At 45.9% G+C, this 27186-nt stretch overlaps 1 protein-coding gene across 1 annotated transcript in view; it reads right to left on the minus strand.

Annotated features, from left to right (window-relative positions):
- Positions 1-499: 499 nt before the first annotated feature.
- The window catches only part of pax5 (paired box 5), a 37399-nt gene continuing 10712 nt past the window's right edge, over positions 500-27186 (minus strand). The window contains exons 4-10 of the mRNA XM_036516733.1: positions 25697-25761; positions 24343-24468; positions 16532-16707; positions 11461-11587; positions 7844-7945; positions 2580-2666; positions 500-579 (exon numbers count right to left, since the gene is read on the minus strand). Coding sequence (XP_036372626.1) covers positions 500-579; positions 2580-2666; positions 7844-7945; positions 11461-11587; positions 16532-16707; positions 24343-24468; positions 25697-25761 — 763 coding nt within the window. The remainder of the gene's footprint in view (positions 580-2579; positions 2667-7843; positions 7946-11460; positions 11588-16531; positions 16708-24342; positions 24469-25696; positions 25762-27186) is intronic.

Below are 27186 nucleotides of genomic sequence, written 5' to 3' on the forward strand. Positions count from 1 at the left end.
GCAAAACTGAAATGGAAATTTGGACCATGAGCCTATGAGTTTGCTGAATGGGGTAGCTTATTACGCCGTCTCCCTTTACGTTTCCGGGCTGTGTGTCTGTAAGTGTCTGTCTGCCTGTGGGCATGTTTCCTGTCCTGCTCTGTAATTTAGAATCATCACTATGGATGGCTACAGAGCGGGGGAGAGGAGAGAATGTGTGAGAATGTGTGCACACAACTGATCTTGGTACAGTCAAATGTATGCACGAGAGTGAATTTGTGGGCACCACTGATCTTGGCACAGCAGAGTCTGTAGAGATTAGCAATACGAGGGTAGGTAGTGCTAATGTGTGGGCCGGCTCTTCTAAAATGAATCATACCAGCAGTGCGGCACCCTCCTTCCTCCCCCCTCCCCTCCTTCTCCCGTATAATGTGCAGGGCAGCACTGGTGCTCTCAGTCTTTATGTCCTCCCTCTTTTTCTTCCCACTGCTCCCCCCTTCTCTCCATCTCCCAGCATGCATCAGTGGCGATCGTAGGCAGTGGTGGTGGCGCTGGCGGTCCCTGCGCCGCGCGTGGCTGTACTGTAGTAGTACGGAGACCCTGGGGGGACACACAGAACAGCACAGACACCATCAGGAGAAGAGGGCACTCATTAATATGTCAGTCGCTCAATGAGGATCAAGGCAGACCCCACATCTGCAGTTCAGGCTCAGTTTCAAATGGGCTCTGCAGGAAAGCTGACAGAACACACGGACTTCGGGACTTCTCTGTTTGCAGAGTAAGGTTTGTAGAGCTGATCGGGGAATTTTCAGGATGAAAGGACATGTTAAAATAGAAGCCGAGGAGTGGGGGTTGTTTCATGGCTCAGACGGCTGCTCTCAGAGTCCTCTCTGTCTTAGAATTACTGACCATGACCATGGGAAACAAGCACTACTCCACACGGCGCTTATTTAAGTAAATAAATGCCGGAAATATTTAAGAATCAGCTGCACATAGCATCAAAAACACTGGAACAGGATCATTCCAATGCTAATGATATTTAAAAATTCCAGCAATCTGCTTATAAGAATCAATTTGGGCTCACTTACAATATGTAATACAGAACTCAATGGTGCGTAATAGTGCATAATGAGAAAAGCTGCTAAGATTTAAATTTAGCGTATTTCCCCTGCTAATTACCGAAGCGCCTACCTGTGGCATGTAAAATACATCTTTCGACAGCAGAGAAAACACCTCTTTCTTGAGTCTTACGATAGTTTTATGCAGAATGAGGCTGAGGAACTGAGGCTGAGTTCTCCACAGCCGGTACTGTCCAAGCTTCTATTCAGTTTCCCTTCATCACAGAAACAAATACAGACTGGCAAGGCACCACTCTATTGCAGAGGCATAAATCATTATTTCATGCTTTAATTTAGTTAAGGACATTCAATGGGCTACGAACCACATTGTAACTCCTGTGTCACCAGCTATTTGCATGTGGCATTCAAATAATTAATGTGTTGTGTTAATTGTATTTTCTTTAGTGAAAGGATGGTATAAAAATACTGAACACTTCACATAACTGTTTTATGTTTCAAGACTTATGCTAAGGATGTTTCTCAATTAAGTAAGAGGAAAAAAAACATGGGTTAAACCATAATTGACCAGTTTTCCCTTGTATTTGGAATTCTGATTTTAAGAATCAACCTCTAAAATCGTCCTGAATGAATGTGATTCTTGAAGTGTATCGTTATTGGGGGGAAAAAACTCTGATGAAAAATTCTGATGGCTTTGTTCACTTAAAGCACTGACAGGTCACTGTGATAACAAGCATGTATGTACAACTTTGGCTGTGTGGTGAATTGTTTTTTCTTCATTAGCACATGAGCAACACCAAGACAACGGCTAGAGATGACAAACGAGGACGTGTCAGGACCTTATTTTTGACAAATATTTTTGCCCAAGTTGCCTGAGATTTCCTGTGTCTTCGGCTATAAGATATATTTCTAACTACTGTGCTGCATTCAGGTGGTGAATTTTACATTTAAATTGAGATTAACTCTCATCAGAGTAATAATGCGACCCTTCTATCCATGTACTTAGTTCATCCTTTTACGATACGCCTACCATCAGCAATCCTGCTGCACTGTATAAGACTCACATGCTACTTTAACTTGCTTCGTCATTCATCAGGATAAAATCAAGCATTGATTTTTAGAAGCTGGATGAAAGTGTGACTAGTACAGCTGCACTTCTGCACCAAAGACAGATAGCAGCATTGCCCCCCATCAGAATTGTTGGGAATTCGCTGCACTGTACTCTTCAGATCACACGTGCAGATTCAGGAACTAACCTCTGCCACTGAGGAAAACTCTCAGGTCTTTAAGCACAGTTCCCTGTGCTCCTGGTCATGCACCTGCATTAAAAATTAAAGAACAACCAACCTGCCGCTGAAAAGCAATATCATTGGCAGCTCAACTAAACGGTGGCATTTCCTGGCAGAATACTGAGTGATTTATATCTCCGTAAGGACAGCATAAACGCTGGCTCAGTCGGTGACCAAAAAAAAAAAAAAGAATAAAACTGAAGGTCAAAAAGTCTGGTGTTTTAATGTCTCTTACCTAACAGGCTCGGATTGGGGAATCTCCAGGAGTCATTGTATGTGGAGTACTGCGGGTGGGAGTACGGACTGCCCGAAAAGTCACCGCCTGGAACAGACAGAACACAAAAGCTGTGAGGAAAAATAAGAAAGAGCGCTGCAACTGGCAGATTTTTGAAAAAGTTTCATCTCTCTCTGCAGCCAAAGCATTCTGCAGTGTTAAGTAGATGCTCACCACTCCTGCTGTCTTGCACCCCTTTCTTTCTTTTTATGCCACCACCATCCAAACACATTCAAGGAGAGGGTAAGGTATGGAAATTCCCTTCCCTCATTTTCCCTATGTTCAAAGCATACTCCCCCCTTCCTCTCCTCTCTTCAGCATCCACCACGATCTGTTGGAGGGATGTGCGCTCGTTTGCATTTTGCTCCCATCATAAACCGCTTCCATCTTTCTCTGTCACTAACAGAGATCACCCACTTCTCTCCACCTTTCCTCGCACCATCTCCCCAGGGACTTCTGTCCTCCTGGCTGACACTCCTTCTCTTCCTCTCTCCTTTTCTCCCTCCCTCCCTCTCTCCTTCACTCCCTCCCTCCTTTTCCCTCACTCTGTTCTGCCTCAGTGGCTCTGGGCAACCTCCCTGTGTCACCCCCCCCCCCCCCCACCACCACAGCCAGCAGTAAAGGAAGAGGGGGGGCTGAGAGTGGGAGAGACAGAACTGAGAAAAGAGGGATACAGCAGAGAGAGGGAGGCAGAGGGGAGAGAGGGAAGGCGAGGAAATTGAGTCCGGAATTTAGAACTACAGTATAACAAAAGGCAAAAGGAGCAAAAACCTCTTACATTTGCTTAGCATAGCAACCCACGCAGCATTCAATTTTTACATGTTACACATTTATACAACTGGCTATTTACTGAGAACATTTTGGTTATGTGCCTTGTCAAATCATGCAACAGTGATGTCCCACTTGGAATTGAGCAGAACAGAATTGATCCGGCAATCAGTGGGTTATGAACCCTCTTTACCACAACTCTGCACTGAGAAGCACAATCACTTCAAATGCTGTTTTAAACAAGCCTCACCAGGTGAGACCTTCTAAGTATGCACAACACAGATACTCTATCATCGCTAAGAAAATAATGAACTCTCTTGACATCCTCTTCCTACACTGCACATTTCAGCACTGGCACTGCAGAATCAAATAACTTGTGTCCTGGAGAACACACGTGTCCTGGAGAACACACAAGTGCATAGTGTCCATAGAGACTAACGCTCACTGGTTAGCAACTGTTAGCAGCTGTCTGGGGGAATAGTAGGCCTCTAGCCCCGCTTGCTAGCCATGTGTCGGGCCTGAGCGTGGCAGGCCTGAGACGCGGTCTGTAATCGAGGCGGACAGGCGGCGCGCTCCCCTTAATCGTTATATTCCCCCCCCCCCTATCGCGCGGAAGCCCCGAGTCTTCAGTGCTGCGGGGACGGCCACGTGTGTCAGGCTCTCCTGAAGGTAGGAGCAGGGGAGGGAGGGGAGCTCAAGGTTATGCTCGCCCGTCAAGCGCAGGTACTGCGCCGCCCGCCCCTGGGACCCTCGCGGCGGGGTTGCCGCGTTGGAGACGCGGCGCTCGAAGGTCGGGGCGAAATTTGAGAGGTGCCAACGCTGAAAGACCGGGGATTAACGGTACCAATAAATGAAGCCGACTTGTGAGAGGTGAAGAGAAAATATCTCCAAGGCGACTCAAATGCAAACAGATATATTTGTCAATTTGTTGTCTGTATTCCTAAACTTTGCCTCACCACAAAGCTAACGTAATTGGTTGCTTTTTATTTTGAAATAATTAGCCTACTGAAAAAAGAGCAGACTTTCCAAAGTCAACAAGCAACTCTTGTAATTGCAGGTATTTTATTTGTCTTAATCATCGTATTTAATCCAAACAGTAATATGCTGGGCCGTGGGATAGGATTATAAATGTAAATCAGTTGATAAATCAATAGATCACATATTTTCCCTGTCATTCACAAACTGCCTTGCCCTGTATTTCATCACTCATTCAGACTATATTTATGTCAAATCAACCCCCATTTACAAATGAAGAAGGGATGAAATAAACTGATAAATAAATAAGGAAGAGGTGATGATAAATCCACAGTGACTTTGAGTGATTCTCACTGAGTGCTCATGGATCCTTGTTCCAAGTGTCAAGTCACATCAAGTACTGGTCTATGATCAACTAACCTAGCTCCAATGATAAAGTAATCATTTTATCCATTGCTTTGTGCATACACAAATGCATGCTTGTATGTTTGCGTGTGTGTGTGTGTGTGTGTGTGTGTGTGTGTGTGTGTGTGTGTGCATGAAGGAGTGTGTGTGAGAGAGACAAATCTTGAATGATATCTCCCCATTCTATATTCACATGTAACATACAGCATGGTAATAGATGTACATTTATTTCCATATAGTTTTCAGAGTGTCCTCTCCTTCCCGTGTAATGAGTGGACGGTTCGGTTCACGCAGTTCACACTCACTGACCCCCAACTGCACCCCCACAGACCCCCTGACACCCTGCCTGTGTTCAGGGGGAGTGCTATCACTCTTCACACTGTACGTATTTTTCAAAATATGCACCTCAGTTAATTTCCCATTCTATTTCAATGTAATATAAACCCCTGGTGGGAGTCTTAAAATAAATTACTTTAAAGGAAAAGGAAAACTACTCACTGATGCATAATTACAATAATAATAATAATAATAATGCAAGCAATGAAAATATGTTCGTTTGAAATAGTTTTTATTCCACATTATGAGCATGATGATGACGATGATGACTATTATTATTGCTGTTCTTGTTGCTGCTGTTCTTGTAATTAAAAGCGATGAATAGGGCAGTCGAGAAATATTCACATGCTCAGGTAAAAGGAGGGGTCTGTGTACCTGATTGACGTTTGCATATGGACCATGAATTTACAGAGAGCGGAATACATCAAAGTTCACATGATGGACACTTGACAGCTCCCGGTTGTCTCTTGTCTCCACTTGACAAGTTGGAAATGGAGAGGCTACGGTGTGTATGAGGGGGATCATGCATTAGTTTCAAATCAATACATGAATATACAGCACGTCTGTTTTTTTTTTTTTTTGGCTTGGAAGCTGTATTCATTGAAGGTGCTCCATACTTTAGCTGCACTCAGATGTACAGAAAAACACACTTTTACACACTATTCATCACAATTTGTGATTAAAAATATTTGTTACAGACAAATGAATTCCTTAAAGAACAGCTAATGATCTGATTGTTTGATTAATGAATTTAAAATCAAAAGGATGCAGACAGGTATTCAGAAACTGAAAATAGATACGACTGACAAAAACACTTCTTTCAAGAACGAATTCCCTATATATGTTTCTTGATGTTAAATGTGATTATGAAAGGCTATCCCTGTGCTTCACAGTGGGCTTATTTTTTTCACGCTAACCAGAAAAAAATCTGTTTTGATCACATTACACAAAGAGTATTCTGACAAAACAGGCTATGATATGTGCATGTGTATCTGTGTGTGTGTGTGTGTGTGTGTGTGCGCGCGCGCGCGTGTGTGTGCGTGTGTGTATGTGCGTGTCTGTTCAGTGCGTGTGCGGTGTGTGTAGGATTGAAACACAAAACCTAAAAAAAGAACAGAAGATGGAGATGGTGAGTATGAATGAATTAGTCAGGGGTCAGTGGTGATTTTCATTAAAAACAAATTAACTGATGTCAAGGAAGGCCAGCTGGGCTGCCGCGATTGGGCTCTAATGACTGTACTCACAGCACCGGGCCCTAAACCCCCCGCCTCCCAGCACATCGCGAGCCCTCCTGGGACTGCTGTCATCCTAACAGCCAGGGAAAAAGAGGAAGTGCCCAAGACAAGCGCCCCCCCCTCCCCCTCCCTCCTCTCCCTGCCCCAAGGGATATCCATATAAATACAGGAGAAGTAAAAAGGTTCATTATGAGAACGGTGTGGACAAAGGAAAGGCAACAGTTATTTTGAAGAGAACTCCAGTAGGAAATTCGAACTGGATATGTTTTTATGTTATATTCCCCGTCCTTTTACACATTCCAAATTATGTCCTGTGTGCCCGGAACCTGATGCTCCTCCATCAGTCAATGACACAATGTTCTTTCAGCAAGTCATCTTCGGCTGAATGGATCTGCGATCGTCATCTCAGGTTTTGGAATTTTGATTTGGTTGTAGCTGTTCAAGCTTTTCAATCAGCTTCTAAACTGTATATCAGTGCTATTCAAACACTGCACATTTAATTTTTCATAATTCTTATCTACAGAACGCTCGGTGTCTTTAAGCAAAGCTCTGCCTGATTGTAAGCAAGCAAGTCAGCCAGCATCACTAACTGAATGTTAAATAATACTTGTGAGCGCATGATACTTCATCATTTTTAACCTTTTTACCAAAATTCTCTCTCAAATGACACAGCGGTGGTTGAACATATCCTCATCCGAGATCAGTTAGCAAACTTTCACATCACAGCACACCGGACCCAATTAACATGTCGTTTGCATCTTTCAAAACTTTTAGGCTCCTATGTTTAAGAAAGCGGGACTCTTCTTTATACATCACTATCCAGACATATCATTTTCACTACATGACCTGACAAACTGCGCTTAGCGCTCGGTAGCTCATGGGTTACGTTGAACCAGAGCGGAGCCGGGAGTCCAGGTATAGCCACAGTAGCGTTGGATTAATCTCACTGCGCGCTGCGCTATCCTTTCTCGGCATAAGCCTGTCCTTGATTGACAACGGCAGCGGGGGGGAGAGACAGCGAGAGCGACCTCATCTCCCGCTCCCCCCCCCCCACACCAGCACCTCAGACTCTATTTCTCAGCTGACCTTTTAAACTGCTTTCAACAAAAAAACTGACCACTGATGAGAGCTGAAGTGAACTGTGCAGTGCAGGGAGACAGATTCAGCGCTTTCTTATTATCAGAGGTGCACACTCCGAACAGAGGACTCTCCCCGGAGCTCACGGTTTCCGGAACAGAATGTTTTTATTTTCTTAGAGCGTGGAAGACAGTACCTAAGAAGAAAAAAACATTCTGTTCTGGTACATCTGTACCCCAGGGAGACTGCTCAATGTCTAAGGTTTATTTCTGTGTCTAATGTGTATTTCTAGCAGGTACCTCTCAAAAAAGTGACACAGAATTCATATTATCCACGCACGTTTTGTGGGATCACTGCTGATAGATTTTGTAACTCTATCACATCTGTCTGACAGTGTTGCTTCAGAGGCTGTTTTCGGAGGAGACTTACCGGGTACCATGCTAGTCAAGGTGGGGGTGGAGTAACTGCCCTGTCCAGCAGGGGGCACGTGAGGGGGGTACCCCGGCAGGGTGGTTCCTGCAAGGTCCCGACCTGCAGAGAGAGGATTCACACACATCAGCTGGCAGCTCTGTAAGACAACACAAACATGCACACGCAAAGGCACGGACATGCACGCACACAGGCTCAGAACCACATGTTTTGCCCATACACACACATGCGCACCTACAGCACCAGTCAAAATTTTGGACACATCTGATTAAGATAATGGGAGACGTACATTCAAAGACATTTTGATGTAAAGACTTGGGCTTAAATGCTTGAAGTTTGTTTCTTAGACAAATATAAATAGTGAAGTTGATGCCTGTGTATGGATTTCTTTCCAAAAAATAAAAAACTTTTTGGTTACTTTGAATAATCTAAAATAGTTCTGACTTGTTTAACACTTTTTTGGTCACTGCATAATTCCATTTATATTATTTCATAGTTTTGATGTCTTTACTATTATTCTAAAATGTGGAAAATAGTAAAAAATAAAGAAAAACCTTTCTATGAGTAGGCATGTCAAGACTTTTGACTGGTACTGTAGGTCTGGTAAAGTACAAAAGGCGCTTATGGATTATTGTTAAACAGGGACAAAACATGAGTTTTTTAAGGAGAAAAAACACAAACTGACCAATCAATATCATTGAGAGGCAAACAAATTCTACACCAACCAATTAGTGCTGCTGTAGTACCATCTCCTCTACCGCCACTCAGTGACTAGAGGACACAGTCATTCTCCCCGCCCTTGATTACAGTGTGGAAACATGAGCGTTCGGCCGCCTAAGAGTGACATGGACAGAGATCCAGCAAGGCCAGGGCTTCTCCACCGTGTGTCGGACATCACACACGTCCCTACCCCTGCCCTCCCCTGACTCTCCTCCACACCAATTAGAGGCTGCCATGTTCTTTTTTGTCTCTTGGGTAGTCAGTACACTCGCCTCTGATTGGTTCAAAAAGGTAACATGGAGGGATTATATAATATATAAAATTTGAGTGCACTGTGTGGAATAAAAAAAACACGACTTACAATGAGGATCATTTATGTTGAGCTTATGATGTTGAGATTATGTTGAGATGAGCAAATATTTGGGGAGGGCTGTAATGCTAGCCCCCCCCCCCCCCCCCACAGGTAGGAGGTGATGTGAGGTCACTTGGGTCAAACTTCTGCAGTTTGGCACTCCAGAATCTGCCCAGATGATGCTTCCTTAAAAATGTTCCTTCCCTTTTTATCTCCCCCTCTCTGTCTGCTCCCCACTTTTTCTGGTTGGACTTTCTGTCAGTCTGTCAGTGTTGAGTTACACTACATTACATTGTTGGCATTTAGCAGATGTTCTTATCCATCCAAACCAGCTTACATAGGTTCCAACTTTTTACATGTTGCCCATTTATACAGCAGGATATTTATTGAGGCAATTCTGGGTTAAATACCTTGCCCAAGGGTACAACAGCAGTGCCCCAGCAGGGAATCAAAGCATTAATGATTCCTGTTCCTTGCCATTATAATACACTGCCAAGCTGGTTTATATCTGAAACAGACCTCATGACAGTCCATCATAATTAAACATGAATTCTTCACCTATCAGAGGATGAGGGGAATTATGGGAAACAGGCTGAAGACAGTGACTGAAGTAGGAACACAGACCACAGTAGGAGCAGAAGTGGAGAGATTTGGGGAAGGGGTGGGGTGGGGTGGACGGGTCTGTACTTTTGACCAGGGTTCACGCATTATACTTGATTAAGGTATATTCTATAAATGTCACACTTTAAAAACTCAAACATCTGAAATGGCCCTCCAAGTTTAATTCATTTCCTGAAAGAAATCATTTCACTTAAGAGAATATATTAATTTCATACAATATGGGAATGCAGGCAAAGCGGTGTTGAGAACTAGAACAGTATGTTTGAGTGTTTAATGCACGTATAAAAGTCTGGCTTTTATAATCAGAGCAACGTGCAATGTCACACACATGTCTGATTTGCACAGAACGCAGGCTGTAGATGTGAACGTGTCATGTTCTCTTCTACTTCCCTGTTGCGCTGCACAGTGACAGGGAGGCATTAGTGCAGAGAGACTGAGAACCCATGGCGGGTCAGCAGACAGGGCAGCCGCCAGAGGAGTGTGAGACATGCGGGGGACGTCTTATTACCTGCCAGGGGACCCATCGAGCTGAAATGGGGGGGGGTGAGGAGGGAGAGGAGGGTTTGATGTATATGTCTGTTTCCCAGTTAGAGGTGAATGCTTACACCACTGCGTGGTTAATTAACTACCCAAACAAACCTCTGTGTGTGTGTGTGTTTGTGCGTGTGTGTGTGTGTGTGTGTGTGTGTGTGTGTGTGTGTGTGTGTGTGTGTGCGTGTGTGTTTGTGAGTGTGTGTGTGTGTGTGTGTGTGGTTGTATGTGTGTGTTTGAATCCAAGAAGTGAGAACGTAGAAATCTATTCCCTCAGACTGTGGGATAGTGCAAGAGCCAGGCATGGAGACTTTCTCTGCCAGTAGAGGGCACTGCTGAGTCACCACAGCATAGGTGCTCCGTGCCAGTGAAAGAGTGCATCTGTGGCACGTCCTGTGTTTTCAGCAACGTGCACTTTTCCTCCACCAAACTCTACTGCAGCCTTTATGCCCAGAACTCAGATTGGCTGTTAACAGCTCCTATCTCCTCTCCACTCTCATTCATTAGAGTGAAAAATTCAGGCATATTTAAAAAGTAGAAAAGTATTCCTCTATATGCACTAATATATTAATATTATATAATGCTTCAAAAACAATAATTGAAAGTATTTTTATTTGTTTAGATGATCACATTATCTAAGGTAACTCAATGTAAGGTAACAATTTTCACATTATCCATTTCAATAGCTGGATACATTTGAACATGGTTCAGGTTAAGTATCCTTCTCCAGGCTATAACTGCAGTGCACCGACTTGTAGTCAAACTTGCACACTTTGGGTCACAAGCCTACTTTCTTAGTTTCCCCGCTGTGTTCCGTCCTGTCTTCTCGTTACTGACTAGAAACCATTGAATTTGTCAAACCACTGCTGACTGGGTCTTAATTAGCTCCTGTCTGACTCTGCCGAGCAGAACCACGCTCTGCTACTACTCTGACCTATCTGATAGCCAATTAGATTTCCACTTCCCTTGTTATCTACATTTAAGACTTTTAAACGAACAGGAGGTCACATATGAGTCTCAATGCGGACACTGCTACATACATCTCAATAATGTCTGCCTCAAAAAAAAAGGAATCACTACAGCCATAAATTCCATTCTGGAGTTTTTTTTTTTTAACATTTACATTACTGGTGTTTAGCAGATACTCTTGTCCAGAGCAACTTACATAGGTTGCAATTTTTTACATCTTACCCATTTATACAGCTGGATATTTACTGAGGAAATTGTGGGTCAAGTACCTTGCCCAAGAGTACAGCAGCAGTACCCCAGCAGGGAATTGAAACAGCAACCTTTCAGTTATGAGTCCTGCTCCTTAACCACTCTGCCACGCTACTGCCTGTCGAATTTTGTTCCGGAATGAGCTGGAGTGGGTGTGTCTCCCCTGCTAGCATACCTGACACCAGCTGGTAGGACTGTGGCCCCGGGACGCTGGCGCCCAGCTCCGCCCCGCCAGAGGTGATGAGGCTGCTCTTCATCTCCTCCAGACCGCCTGCCAGCGACACCATCGCCGAGTAGTCCGTCTGAGAGGGGAAAAGAGAGAGAGAGGGAGCGTCAGACACAAACCTGTCCACTCCTGACACATTAGTTGAAGTGTCGCTTCAACGCTGTGGTTAGTACAAAGGGCAGAAGCGGTGGTATAAAGGAAATGCACAGGGTGTCCCACAAGCAGAGCTGAAATGCAGCCGCTGTGCTGTCCTACGGGGTCTCAAACTTTAGCACAGGCACAGCGCAAAGACAGGGCCTACCAGGTGAGTTTAGCCTTGAGTGATGAAAGCTGCTTATTGTAATGGTATTATGTGGCATTTATGGCCCCTTTTGATACAGGAATAAAGGAGCAGGATTTCTTTTTGAATTTCTCCAGAATTCTTATCAGACCTCTCTTTGACTTCAGAGTTACCCCTCATGTCCACTTTTATCCTCCAGCTCTAACAACAGAAGATGCTGAATCTTCGACCATGTCAAACAATCACTCTAAAGCACCATATGATAAATGCTGTTTAACAGCAGTAATGAATGAAACGGCTGGGCTCCATCTGGATTTTCATTCAAATACTACAGATTCCACAGCAATATGTTTGTTTCACGATGAAAAAATGATATTATGACATTACGCACCATCCCCTGCAGTGACAGCCAGGATGGCCTTCCTCACTCCACAGTGATAAGAGGTTGAGGCACAATAGGTTTGTTGGCAGAGGCCTTCATGGGTGGAGCTCCCATGAGCTGCCAATCACTGACCAATATGAACCAATAAAAAGGCTGCTCCCTTTCGCAACAGTATGATGGGTACAAAACAGTGAGTCATCAGTGACACATGACAGATTCACCTATTTTGGGGTTCATGAGGCCTCACTCTTCTGTCACTAGGGAACGGTGTGTGTCTGTGTGTTGCTGGTGTGCTGAAATCCCGCCCACATGCGCAGCAACTGGATCAATGTGCACGCAGGTGATGGATCTGCCTCACCTGCTCATGACCCCTGGCTGCTGTGTGAGTCATCGTGACCCATTGCTCATTATTAGCCCTTCATCACCATTAGGATGTTAGGGGATGGCTGACGGAGGAGCGAGTGACAGCTCGGTTTATATCCAGGTGTTAATAAAATAGATTTCAGCAAACTCCATAATGGCGTTATTGATGGAGACCATGCTGGAGACCATAGGACTCACAGGGTCTGAGCTCATTCCAGTTTTCGCACATTAGAACCTGATGCCTTCACGGCATTACTGTGAAGAATGAACAGTTTTGCTATCGATCAAGAAGGAAGAAAGAGCCGTTTCTGAATTTTAGCCGGGGGATTGCTTGGTAATATCATTGACTGCAGCAAGATTCCCTGAAATTCTTCTTAACTCGACGTAGAGTACGAGAATTTAGTGAAATTTACACTAAAATTCGAGAGCTTTTCAGACACAAACAGTTATGTGTTAAGAACAATATCGGAAAAGGTTTTAAAAATATAAGAAGATGCATTTTATTTATGGAAGAGTTTGAAGTTAATGAATAGATTAAATAAAGTTTGTGGCATTATCCTGATGTTTAAAGAGGTACTGGGGAGGACACTTTAGAAAAACACCTCAGCTGCTTTTAGGGAATCCTCTGCAATAAAGCCAATCACATAACAATAATGACCTTAAGAGCTGCCAATTTCTTCTGTGAATCCCTTAGAAACCCCTCTATTTCTATGGTTGCAAGTCAATTTGATTTAAAGCCAATTTGATTTAATGATCTATAAACTCTAATGGCAAGATGAGATTGGGCAAAGATAGTTTAGCTCAGTGTGTGTGTGTGTGTGTGTGTGTGTGTGTGTGTGTGTGTGTCTGTGTGTGAAAGAGAGAACAGGGCGGGGGTGTGAGAGGGTGTAGTTTACTGCTTCCCCCGATGGCAGCGGGGACAACACTGCTGTCATTTCTTTAAAACAATCTGTGACGATGTGACGATCCGACCTGACCCCTTAAACACCCTCCACTCATCAACCCCACGCGCCCAGCGAACTGTGACCGAAGCCACGCTCGCGGCTCGTCATCTACACGACGTCGCCCCCCCTCTCTGGGCCTGGGAGTCGCTGCAGATCCCCCCACTCTCTCTTTGTCCTAATGTGAACATGTAAATGTGGCAGAAGAGCGTGGGGTAATTGAACATTATGAACTTTCGCCAGCCCCCCTGACAGCCCGCTAAGGAAGATGGATTATTCTCATTTTTCCCCCTGTAAATGTTGTCAGTTTTGGAATTCATAAGCCATCAAGCTTGATCAGAACGTGGAAAACAGCTGCGGCGGAGAGCTGGAGCGAAGGAGAGGGAAGGAGAGAGAGAGAGAGAGAGAGAGAGAGAGAGAGAGGAAGATGAGACAGGCAGAGGGAGCAAGAGAGAGTGCATGTGCGTGTGTATGTGTGTGTGAGTGTGTGAGTGTCAGAGGAAATTAGAGGTAGATGTTATAAAGTGCTTGTGTCAGCACATGAAAGAAGTATCTGGATTGTTTTAACCATCAAAAGAAACACCTCCCCACCTAACATCACCACCGCGCCCACCCCGCCTCTTCGGCGACCGCCACACTGTCGCCACACAGTCTGCCAATCGCTCTGCACGCGTTCCATTCAAAGCGTTTCATTTTGCCCCCTTTTTTTCCTTCTTTTTGTATTCAAAAGTATTCCCAATTCAATTTCTCCCCACTTACGGGCCGGGAGAGACAGCAGGGACCGCCTCTAAATAGCGGCCCGGCTGCCGGAGCCCTCTCTAATAGCGCCCGGCGATCCCACATCAGGAACAGATGAGGTTTAATCGCGCGGCGCTAAAATGACTTTGGCTTGGCGAAGGACGCCCGCCGTCATTTACATAATGGCGTTTCCGCTCCCCACACCATCCCCCCCCCCACCTCCCCACCTCCCAACCTCCCCAGTCAACGGCTTCTCCTGCAAAGCCCTGGCGCAAAGAGGCATAAACACAAATAGATCACGCTGTCACCGCTGCTGCGGGAGCCTCTGAGGGACGCTGGCGACGGGGGAAGGAATTTATCAGCGCACGTCACAGTGCTGGCCGTGGCACTTCCAGAGTGAGGGCACCGGTGACTTCATGTTGACTGTTAGGGGCAGCAGTAGAGTAAAAAAACACAAACACACACACACACACACACACACACACACATACATACACCATACACATGCGCACACACATATATATACAAATGAGGACACATACACACACAGCGCATGTCTGTGAACGGGGGCTAAACACACTGTCATGGCAGCCTAGCTCATAACGAGGCCTTTCCTTGCACAAGAGTCAAGGACAGAGCCCCGTGAAGCCCCACTTCACTACCCACTCTGACCCTTGAACTCCAGTCAGGGAGGGGTTGAGAGAGAGAGGGGCTGGGGGCGGGTTCACCTCTCTGTCTCTCCTGGTCCCCCCAGTCCTGTTGCGGCCGCTGATCTGACAGCGGCACTCCGGGTAATTAGCCTGGAAGTGGGCCTTCCATTACAGGCGGGAGACTCGATTCATCAGCGGCATAATTTACTGCCATTGAAAGGGAAATTAAGATGAACTCCACTCGACAACTGAGCACTGTTTTACGGGCTCTCCTGTGAAATCAGCGAGATTAATTGATAGCCTGTCGTCGGCTAATAGTCTTCACCCAACGCGAGGCGGCTCTGTGGCAGGTCACCAGAGGGGGGAAGAGACAGGGACAGAGAGAAGAGAGGAGAGGAAAACAGAGAGAGAGAACGGAGGAGGGGAGGTTGTGTCTGCTGTATGGGTACTGCTCGACGTGTTGTTACCCTTCAAATAATCACGTGTTTAAATAATACTGAACATGAAAAATCATATTAAATTTTTGAGGGTGCTGAGACACAACAGTAAAAATTTTGTTCCTGGGTTTGAGAACAACTACTTATATTAGCACTACCGTTATTACACAGCACGATGATGATGCTTATTATTGATATTATTATTAGTAGTATTTATTGTAATTGTTCATTTATCATTTTAGAATGATAAGTTCTCACTATTACAGGCATTTAAAAAATAAAAGTCACAACAAAAACCAAGACTAAAATCTTAGTTCATCTCCAGGTGAGAGTATGCGGGTGAAAGGTACAGAGCCCTAAGGCCATGCAGGGGCTGAGGGGAGACTCAGCTCTCCCTGGCAGGAAGGGGGGCAGAGATTTGGGCAAAGCGACCTTGAGTCTATGGGGTGTGGGCCAGAGGGACGGATGCCTGCTAAGCGGAGTGTAATCTCAGTGATTACCACAGCCCTGTCCCTTCATGCTCTGGGGCTCACCCTGACACCCTGGTGCCCTGACCCTGACCCGTTCGGCTCTAGCGGGTCCGTGGGGAGACGGGACCTGGGAATTACATTCATCGAGAGTTCGTATAACTCCCCATCACTGCGCAAACACGACCCATGCTCAGATCATCACATGTCATGTGATGCTTCTGCCATGTAACCAAAAAAGGCATAATGGGAGATCTTCTCAGAGGGCAACACAGTGAATACTGATGGCTATTTAACAGGGGTCATTCACTGTGCAGTTTGGGGAGTTATTCAAATCTCTGCAAGCAGCAAGGTGATCTGTGCTTGCAGTTGATCTGTTAAACAGCAGCAAACTGGTGCTACTGGACAGGTGAAGATCGTGGCTGAGTTTCACATTTTAATGGCAGGTCATGGTTTAATTTGGTCACGTTATCTGTGTGGAGATTCTAAATCTAATGCCCATTTGTCTGTGTGTGTACGCATGCCTGCGTGTGTGTTGTGAATGCGTGCTTGCAAGTGTGTGCTTATATGGGTTCTTCTGTATGATCTTGAATGCACTCTTGCAGGTGCAGGGATGTATGCATGCCCGTGTGTGTGTGTGTGTGTGTGTGTGTGTGTGTGTGTGTGTGAGGCCATAGCATGCCAGCAGAGTGAGCGTTCAGAGGGTGGGGGGGGTTAGGGGGGTTGGGGAGGGAGCCAGCAGGTGAGTGATCGTCCCCTTACCTGCTGGGGCCTGCTGGGTTCGGGGGTGGGAAAGAGGTCAGAGAGGGCCTGCCACTCAAACACTCGGTCCAGTACCTCTAACTGCTGCGGCGAGAAGAGATCCCCTCTCATCTGCTTCCTCAGGAAGTCTCGCCCCGGGTGTGAGTGCCCATTCACCAGCGGGGACTCCTGCAGGGCTAGAACAGGAGACAGGGTGACAGGGTGAGAACAGGGCCGGAACAGGAGACAGGGTAACAGAGTGAGAACAGGGCCGGGACAGGAGAGAGGGTGAGAGGGTGAGGACAGGGCCGGAACAGGAGACAAGGTGAGAGGGTGAGGACAGGGCCAGGACAGGAGACAGGGTGAGAGGGTGAGGACACGGCTGGGACAGGAGACAGGGTGAGAGGGTGAGGACAGGGCCTGGACAGGAGACAGAGTGAGAGGGTGAGGACAGAGCAGGAACAGGAGACAGAGTGAGAGGGTGAGAACAGGGCTGGGACAGGAGACAGAGTGAGAGGGTGAGGACAGGGCCTGGACAGGAGACAGGGTGAGAGGGTGAGAACAGGGCCGGGACAGGACAGAGGATGAGAGGTTATCACAGGGCTGGGACAGAGATGTCCCGGTTGTGTCACTGTCGGAATGGGACAGAGAGAAGGAGAGACAGAGCCTGAGAGCAAGATGGTATAGAAGGACAGATGAGACAGGCTTGACAAAGAGGCATAAATGAAGAGAAAAAACTACCTTCAGCAAACACACAAAGAACATACACAATCAAACCATTCATGCTTAAACAAACTCACATACACAATTGTTCAATAAATCAGCATTACACTAGGGCAAAGTTTACCAAAAAATGAAACTAGCACAAACATTTTCTTCTGAACATAGCACTGAGATAACAGAGAGAACTGGGGAAGATAAAAAGGAGACAGAAAACACAAATCTCCCATAAAGAGAATCGGCCCACTGCTCCGAGAGGCGGCAGGAAGATCACTGCAGTCCTCTGACTCAGAGCATTCGGCTAGCATCATCTCCCAGGCGAGGGAGGGGGCAGAAAGGGGAGATAAAGCTGAGAATGATCCCAGATCATTTTCTTCAGAAGCACAGAGACAGGCGCTTTTACCCAGGCTTTGGACTGCATCGCGACAGGAGAGAGTCAGAGAGGGACGGTACCATATTCACACAAACAGACTCTGTATGCACCTCTGTATGCAAAAATATACACGTGCATACATACCCACATAGACACAGATAATTGCACATACCACATATGTGGATAGACACAATCACACACACACACACACACACACACACACACGTGCACGTGCACACACACACACACACACACACACACTTACATACCTTACATACACATATATACTCAAAGATACACATACCATAGACATGTTCAAATACAGGTAGACGCACAACGCGAATACACACACACACTTGCGTGCACACAACACAAATACACACAGACATCTCTGGTAGTATATGATCTCCAGTCTCCAGTGATTGACCAATTTCAGGAGCCCGGCCGCCTGAAATAAAGGCAGTATGAAGAGCAGGAGTTAACTGGTTGAACCCATCACGACCCACTTAATCCCACTGTCCACCGCTGCTGATGGAATTCAGCTGATCAATCACAGGCTGCTGATGGTACCATTTCAGCCGGCTTATTGCTTTCTCCACCTCTGAAAGCCTGGCCTATCCAGCTGTACCAGGCCCGGCACGGGCAAACATAAAGCAAAGCTGCCTCATCTCGCACACCATCTCACTTCACGTGCATCTTACGGAATGTGCTCTGTGTGTCACTGATCTGTGTGTGAGTGATGAGTGTGTGACTGATCTGTGTGAGAGTGAAGAGCGTTTCACTGATCTGTGTGAGAGTGAAGAGCGTGTGACTGATCTGTGTGAGAGTGATGAGCGTTTCACTGATCTGCGTGAGAGTGAAGAGCGTGTGACTGATCTGTGTGAGAGTGATGAGTGTGTGACTGATCCCCCCCCCCCAGCCTGTACACACAGGGTCAAGGCCAAGCCATCAGCACCGCAAAAACCACTGTTTCTGAAAATGAACTCCAAAGGGAGTGAAGGATGGAGGGAGGGGGAGCGTGTGAGAGAAACAGCGAGAGAGAGAGTGACAGGGAGCATGTACGCGTGAGTATAAGTCCTTTGTACATGTCCTCAGAGATGCATTGTCACTGGTGGAGAATGAATCATGCTGAAATCACTCCCGAAGGGTCCCTCAGCTGCGCCCCCTTGTGGTGGGACCCGGGGGGGTGGAGGATTCCCCACAGGCCTGCAACCAACCTGCTGATGAGTGAAACCATGACGCTCCCATAGGAGCGAGGCTGTTCCACACAGCGCCTCACTCCTCCCTGCCACAAATCCACCTACTCACACACACACCCTGAGGTGGAGGCCTGCATACTTACAAGCAATACCATAGAATCAGCCTCCTAAGAACAGGCTGTACAAACAGACCGTGGTGGTGTGTGGTGAATATAGGAAAGCTCCACCCATTATACGGTATCAAGTCAAAAGCTGAACACACCTACTTATAAAGGGGTTTTTCTTTATTTTTACTATTTCCCATATTTTAGAATGATAGTAAAGACATCAAAACTATGATATAACACAAATGGAATTATGCAGTGACCAAAAAAGTGTTAAACAAATCAAAACTATATTTTTGATTCTTCAAAGCAGCTAAAAGTATTTTTCAAAAAATAATTACTTCGAAAGAAATTCATACGCGGGAATCAGTTTCACTATTTACATTTGTCCAAGACACAAATTTCAAGCATATAAGTATAAGTCTTTAGATCAAATTGTTTTTGAATTTTGAATTTTCTTAATCAGGTGTGTCCAAACTTTTGACTGGTACTGTGTGTACCCCCTCACCGCACCACCTCCACCTGTGACCGCTCTCTCCCTCGGCCCTGCGACCGGCGACGGGGCACGAGCTCTGGTGAAGCACCGTCGCTGCGCCATCTGAACATTGAAATGTCACAGCAACGCGTACTGACATCAGCCGTGACTCATGGAGATGAAGGCAGGATGCAAGAACGGAGGCAAAGAGGGGAGCCTCAGACTTTCACTGCTATCAGAACCAGGCTGTGCTCCAGAGGAAAGCTGCAACACAAGTGTGTGTGTGTGGTGTGTGTGTGTGAGGGAAGGAGAGAAAGAGTAAGAGAGAGAGACAGAGAGAGAGAGAGAGTGTCAGGGCCCCAGCATGTGTGTGAAATGTAATTTGAGACAGATCTAGTTGCCCAGTCAGCCATGTCAAACCCAGCTGGGGAGGGGCAGTGTGGATAAGCTGTTCACACAGTGCCCTTTACTCCAGCTTTAATGGTGAATTAAGACAAGACGCAAAATCCAGCCACTGAGGTCCTTCCACACACACACACACACACACACTCACAGGGACCCACATACACACATGCAACACACACATAGAGTACCCACATATACCACGCATGCAGGTATATGCACAAATCCAGGCACTCACATACACACAAACACACACACACACTCACACACACACACACACACACACGCGCGCGCGCACTTCATTCTAAGTTAGCCTACTGATCTTCCATGCACAATCTAAAAGCACTAAAGGGAAAAAAAGCGCACAGGGATATCAAAAAGTGTCCGAAACATTAAACAGCAAGTTTAGGTGTTGCTCCACATCGTTTTTTTACTTCACAAAAGACAATGTTGGCAGTCTGTGGTGGAGGGTATCAGCTCTGCAGGGGACATAAATAAAAGATCGCCACTGCCTGGGGGAGAGGAGAAGCATTGGAATGGAACCACACACAGCTCCTCGGTAAGAGGGCGGTAAAAGGAAGCTCAGAGATGTCTTTGCCTTTTCTCATTTTAAACCCCCAAACCCCCCCAAAAAAACAATGAGTCCGCATTGTCTCCTTCTCCTCTTTCTTTTCTGGCTTTCTCGCTCGGCCTTTGTCTGGCTCTGAAAACGAAAGGCTTTAAGGAGGACAAACAGGGCCTGACCGGGTGTCTGTCGGCTCCGGAGTCGGGGGGGAAGAAGAGGGGAAAAAAAGAACAACTGGCATGAATCTCTTTGCACTTGACACAGATTACCATACTGAGCAGAGCGTTCATCAGGGTGAAGCAGACGGCCTCTCTGACACCCCAGGCCTTCTCTGTCCGTCAGCCCCCACACACATACACACACAAATGTACACACACAGACACACAAGCAAATATACTTGCATACTCACACACACAGACACACACACAAGCACGCAGACGGACACGTTCCTTCTCACACACATACACTCATATCTCCTTCACATTTTAAACATTCACATTTACAATCTGCAGCACCCATTTGCCCGCAGCCTGAGAGATCAAAGCCCAGAGCACTGAGAGGATCACTGGCCCGAAAGAGGAAATGTCCCCCATCCCCCTGTACGCCCCTCCTCCTTCCTTTTCTCTCTTTCTCTTTTCATTCCCCTAAGCTTTCCACTGTCCCAGAACAGTGACATGTGTAGAGAGGGCCTTGAGACAGTGAGCATAAACGTGGAGAGGAGGTTTGGGAGATGGTTCTAAAACTTAGAAGAGATTAAACATACTTTATTTCCTCTGTGCACCTGAAAATGCCCCACAACCTCTTAACAAGTTCACTCAATGAGAGCGAGGCGGGAGGTGGTGGTTGGGATTCCGATCATTTTCGAGGGGCCAACCCCATTCCTCCTCCCCCTTCTACTGAAAATAGGCCTCACAGCAAAGAAAAAAGCGGGGAAAAAATGTCCCCCCTCCCTCCCACTCAGCCTCCATGGGACAAGCTTACCCTATTCACCCCGCTTCCCCTGTTTTGGCAGGGTCACCGTGGGCTGCAGTGAGGGCTTTGCCCCACACGCCCGCCTGCCCGCTCCCGCCTACCTTGCAGCTGTCACCAGCGCTACACTGGTGCCGCTTCCAGCCGGACCCACCCCGAAATTCATACCCACGATGCTTTGCAAATTTGCGCAACATGACTTTGTGTGCACGGTGTATGGCAGTGGTCAGAGCATGGGAGCCATAGGCGAACACGGCCAGGGTAACTGCTGGTGAGGTCTTAAACCTGGAAGTTGTGAAGTTCTTTGATTCACACCAACAGCTCAATGAACCGAAGAATGACTCCTCCTTCTTGATACATATTTAGTGTATATGCTTGATATGCACAGACTAATAAGCCATCTCTGTGTGGACATCCTAAAGACTGGGTCTCTGCAGCATTTGTGATTCATTTAAGAAGCCCTCCAGTTCTTTACAGGGAGGGTAAAAACCCTGACAGTTTGATTTAACGCTGGAAAAAGATTCACAGAGAGTTATTGAAACCAGAAAACAAGGACCATGCTCTGCTCCATCTCTGTTTGAGCCATTGGGACAATCTTTGAGCCATCTTGTGTTGCGACTCAGTGTCAATTAAATATTAAAAGCCGGTTAGGGCACTTTGTCCCCCCCCCCCCCCCCCCCCCCCCAACACTTTTGCCAACATGCTGTGCGTGTAATATCAATTAAATTGCCAGCCGCATACTAATTGCACCGTGATTAACAATGAAGTTAATGAAATGAACAGTGAAGTGGTCTCATTTCTCATCACTCAAATCTCCAGCCAAAACAGCCTTCACTCAGAAAGAACAATGCCACAAAAAGCTATGGAGGTCTTCATAAGGCTATGTTATATACCGCAAGTCTATAAATCTATAGTTACATATTGAGTGAATGACTATTTTATAATTTTAAGTTTCAAGTTTTAGTTACTTAATATTACATATTGTAGTCAACCTATGAGGAGACATTACTGAAAGAATATCTTTTGGGGTTTTGTTTCAATAGGCTGTTTTTGTTGACTGGTATTATTACTCTGTTGGCCAATGATTAGCTGAAATGTGCCTACATGTAAGTGTAACCGATGTTCATAGTTAGATTACATTACATTATTGCCATTTAGCAGATGCTCTTATCCAGAGTGACTTACATAGGTTATAATTCTTGCATATTATCCATTTATATAGCTGGGTATTTACTGAGGCAATTGTGGGTTAAGTAACCTTGCCCAAGGGTACAACAGTAGTGCCCCAGCAGGGAATCAAACCAGCAACCTTTTGGTTACAACTCTTGCTCCTTACCAATATGCGACATTGTAAGCCCAGTGTGGGCTTGAATCCCAAGATAATGTAGATCCTTACAATACCTTGGGATTCCATCCCACACCCTCCAGCTTCTGAGTCTGGTCATTTTTGGAGCAGTGGCTAAGCCAAATGGCTTATATGGCTGGAGCATACATTAGCCATTAGCCACAACCCATCTCTTTTGATGCTGATGTTTCGAGGGGAAGGGCAACAGCTATCATTTTTATTATACTGAGCCCTCAACATCCGGGATCAGAGTAAATATGAACCATAAGGTAAACCTACTGTGATCAGCAGTTTAAACATCATACTACACAGCTTTCTCTCTATCCTACTAACGAAGCGAAGTACCACTGCCCAAACATTTCACATGAACCGATCCCCACTGCAGTGAATATCCACAGACACATCGCGCAAAGCTGTGCAACATCTTCTGACTTATTTTAGTGAATGACTTCCACTTTACCTAGAAATGTCCCTCGTGGTCACTGGTGGTTGGATGGATTGTTGTTAAAACCGTGTTGTAAAGCATGCTGGGAAACACCACCCCCTCGCCGCGACGGCAGGGCAGGTCAGCAGACTCTGAGAGGATGCAGAGGAGCTGCAGGGACCAACACAGTGCTACCCTGCCTCCCTCTGCTGCCTCGACATCTGCTCCTGACTCATTTACTGTAGGGGTCTGCCAGCGCAATGGCTTTTTAATGCCCTCCTGAGAAGGAGATGTTTGTTCTAGATGCGCTGGAGCCATGGGGGCTGTTCTGTCAACCCCCCTTCCGCTCTCCATGTGCCTGCCAGCGGACTGTCTCAGAGTGTCAGAGTCAGAGCTAGATGGGGGGCCTATGGAGCTGGACTGGGAAAAAAATCGACACAGAGGAAATCCTGACTCTTGAGAAATGTATGTTCAGTGACTACAACGACATTTACGCATCACGCATCTTAGTGAGCGAGAGAGTCTGAACCGTAACCTCATAACCGCTGGTCGAAGACACAAATCTGTGGCTCAGCACAAGACACAAGGAGGAGCCCCAAGGGAAATCCCACGCCAGTGTCGTCCCTGAACTACCGCGCTTGCGTGCGGTTCACAGAAATTTGCCGGACCGAAAAACGAACAGAGAGAAGCGCGGCAGAAAGAGTCGAGTCTGTCAGCATATGTAGGGGAATTCGCTAACGAACGCAGCCGTGGGAGTGATTGAGACAGGCACATCTGGCGGTACACAAACACCGCAGGGTGCTGGGCACTGTATGTAAATACCCCGCGTGCCCTGACAGCCCTGGAGTGATGACAACATTACACCGCTGTCATCTCTCAACAGGGCCTGCGTATCCACTCTGCAACAGTCAGAAGGATGCATTTTCAAACCCCAGCTGCAGTTGTACCCTTGAGCAAGGTACATAACCTGAATGGCTTCGGGAAATATGTAGCTCCATACATGGATAATATGGCAGTTATGTAGTAAGTACGTCAGTCTAGGAAACAGTATCTGCCAAGAAATAATAATAAAAATTATAATGATAATAATAATAATAATTATTATTATTATTATTATACAAATAATGATTATTATTATTATTACTAGTAGTAGCAGTAGTAATAGTAGCCCTATTTTCACTACACTCTCACACACACACACACACACACACACACACACACACACACACACACACAATCTTTGGGCAGAGATTTACCTTCCTCCCTCTTGCGCTTGCTCGCATCTGCAGTTGAGCTGATTCCCAGAATGCCGCTGATCGAGTAGGAGGAGCCGGCCGAGTCACTGGTTACCGCGGACACCTGAGTCACCGCCGTTGTGGAAGCTGCAAGGACACAGAAACCGAGGGTCACTTCACACCCTGACCAGATATTGTCCAACAGCTATGACAGAGATTTCACACGGCTTGGAGTATTTTCCTATCTCTAAGAACTGATCCAGGATCACCTCGTCCAACGCCAACCACAGTTTATAAAAGCTAAAAAAACAATCAGAGATCAGTGCTTAAGGGCTCTGTAAAGCTCTGCCCCCTCCAGGTTATCATTCAGCAGGTGTTTCATGGACAAAGTGTCAGTGCCGTGGCTATGTAGCTGTGAGCAGAAAGGTAAGGATATCAGGATTAATCACTGTTCTCCTCAGAACACAAAGGCAGCAAAAGACTATTGATGCACAAAATGAAGGCATGCACATCCCCCCGTTTTTTCTACAGCAGTTTACGGCTTCAGTTATCAGATCTTTGGAAGGAACTCTCTGTTAATGAGATACCGCTAACTCCCCTCCCCTCCTGCTCACAGAGACTGCCTTATTTCGAATTTGAAATTTCAATTTTCCGCCTCAACTTGAAAGCTAGTGTTCATTATAAACCTGAAAAAAGTCTAAAGGTCTTTGAGCCCCATGTGTGAAATTCATTTATACAGAGATGATCTGTGATGAGGAAGATTATGGCTACAATCCGTTGTAATTTGACCCCTGTCTGGAGGACTGTTTTCATGCTTTGTTCAGCTCTCTGCATTGGTCAGGCACAAATCAATGCATGTGACCAGCTGGCAACAAATCATTCCTATAGTTGTTGGATTAGTACTGTGGTGTTATGGTCACACTCACTGGTCTGGGAGTGTTGTTAGCATGGTCTGCTGCTGTTGCTTATTTAAGTTGAATGGATACACTTATATTCTATTGTGCTGGAAGTCGCTCTGGATAAGTTTGTCTGCTAAATGCATGTAATGTAAATGTAATATAGTGGTAGCACTTATAGTTAGTTATTGTATTGGGGGGGGGGGGGGGGGGGGGGTTCAGTAGTCACAGTTAATGTGACTATCAGCAAGTATTACAGTTGTAGCAGTTACAAGGTCTGTACGTGTAAGAGTGGGGGTAATAGCCATTACAGGAACTTAACCAGTGGCTGTTACAGTGGTAGGAGTTACAGGGACTTTATCAGCAGGGTAAATGGACTGTATCGTGGGGTTACAGTAGTGGCTGTTACTGGGACTCTGTGAGTTGTGTTAACAGTAGGTCATCAGTAGCAGTGGCACAGGCGAGGCGGAGATGCTTACCTAAGCTGTGAGAGGAGACAGAGCCTGGCTGCACTGGAGGCTGCTGAACTTTCGTCCGTATGATCCTGTAGGAGGAGAGAGGGCCATCAGAGGGCTTCCTGTACATCACTCATACGTACGCATGCGACTGACAGACAAAGAGTGTGAGAGTAATGGTACTGTGAGTCCATACTGGGCGCTGCATGGACAGAGAATGTAGTTCTTTTTATAAGGGGAAACATAACACACCTGCCATTCCTGGGCATAGTACAGCACAGTCCATGATCATCTGCAACAAGTACAGAGACTGAGGTAGCAAACCAATCAGGAAATTGTGGAGGTGGGACATTACCATATTATAGTCTGAAGGCCATGACTACCAAGTGTATAAGTGTATAAGAGGCTGTGTGTATATGAAAGTATGTTTGAGTGCATACCGGTGTGTATGAGTACATATGAGCCTGTATATGTATGGGAGTTTGTATCAGTGTATGAGAGTGTGGGTATATAAGAGTGTGCTTAAGTGTGATTAAACACTCTTAGAGTGTATAAGAATGTTTAAGATTGTGAGTATATACGAGGGTGTGTGTATAAGTGTTTATGTGAGTATATTGGACAGTGTATATCTGTGTGTGTGTATTTCTATGTATGTAAAAGAGTGTGCTTGAGTGTATAAGATTGTATAAGAATGTGTTTGAGTGTGTAAGAGTGTGTTTGAATGCATAAGAGAGTGCACAAGTGTACAAGCATGTCTTAGAGCATATAGAAATGGGTATAACAGTGCGTGTATAAAAGTGTGTATGAGTGTATGAGAGTGTATTTGAGTGTGTTTGAGTGTACACAAGTGTATAAGAGTGTGTTTGAGCGTATACATGTACATAAGAGTGTGGTTGAGTGTATGAGTGTGTATGAGTATGTAAATGTATTTTTGAGCGTATAAAAGTGTATAAGAGTGTGTTTGAGTGCATACAAGTATATACGAGTGTGGTTGAGTGTATAAGAGTGTGTATGAGTATGTAAATGTATTTTTGAGTGTATAAGAGTGTGTATGAGTATGTAAATGTATTTTTGAGTGTATAAGAGTGTGTATGAGGATGTAAATGTATTTTTGAGTGTATAAGAGTGTGTTTGAGTGCTGAGCGCGTGAGCGTGCGAGACTACACGAGCGCATAAGAGTCTTTGAGCGTGTGTGGTGTGGGGCTGTGGGCTGAAGCACGCTGCCATGGCAGTGGGGCCTCTCGCTTACTGCATGGTTGCTCATGCGAGCCTCCTCTCCCCTCTCCCAGGTGCAGCGAGCTGGGCGGGGGGGGGGGAGGGGTTGTCATTGTACACATCGTGTCGGACCAGCGCGCTGCACCCTGTTCATAAATATGGAGCGTCAAAACCCTGAGGGGATATTTCATTGTACGCACCGCACACACCCCTCTCTGCTTTCCTCTGTTTTGATTTGATTTCACTTTTTTCTCATTTTCGCACCCGCGCAATAAACGTACTCGTGAAGCTCATCGGTT

The sequence above is a fragment of the Megalops cyprinoides genome, chromosome 22, assembly GCF_013368585.1.
Source record: "Megalops cyprinoides isolate fMegCyp1 chromosome 22, fMegCyp1.pri, whole genome shotgun sequence".
Classification (NCBI taxonomy): domain Eukaryota; kingdom Metazoa; phylum Chordata; class Actinopteri; order Elopiformes; family Megalopidae; genus Megalops; species Megalops cyprinoides.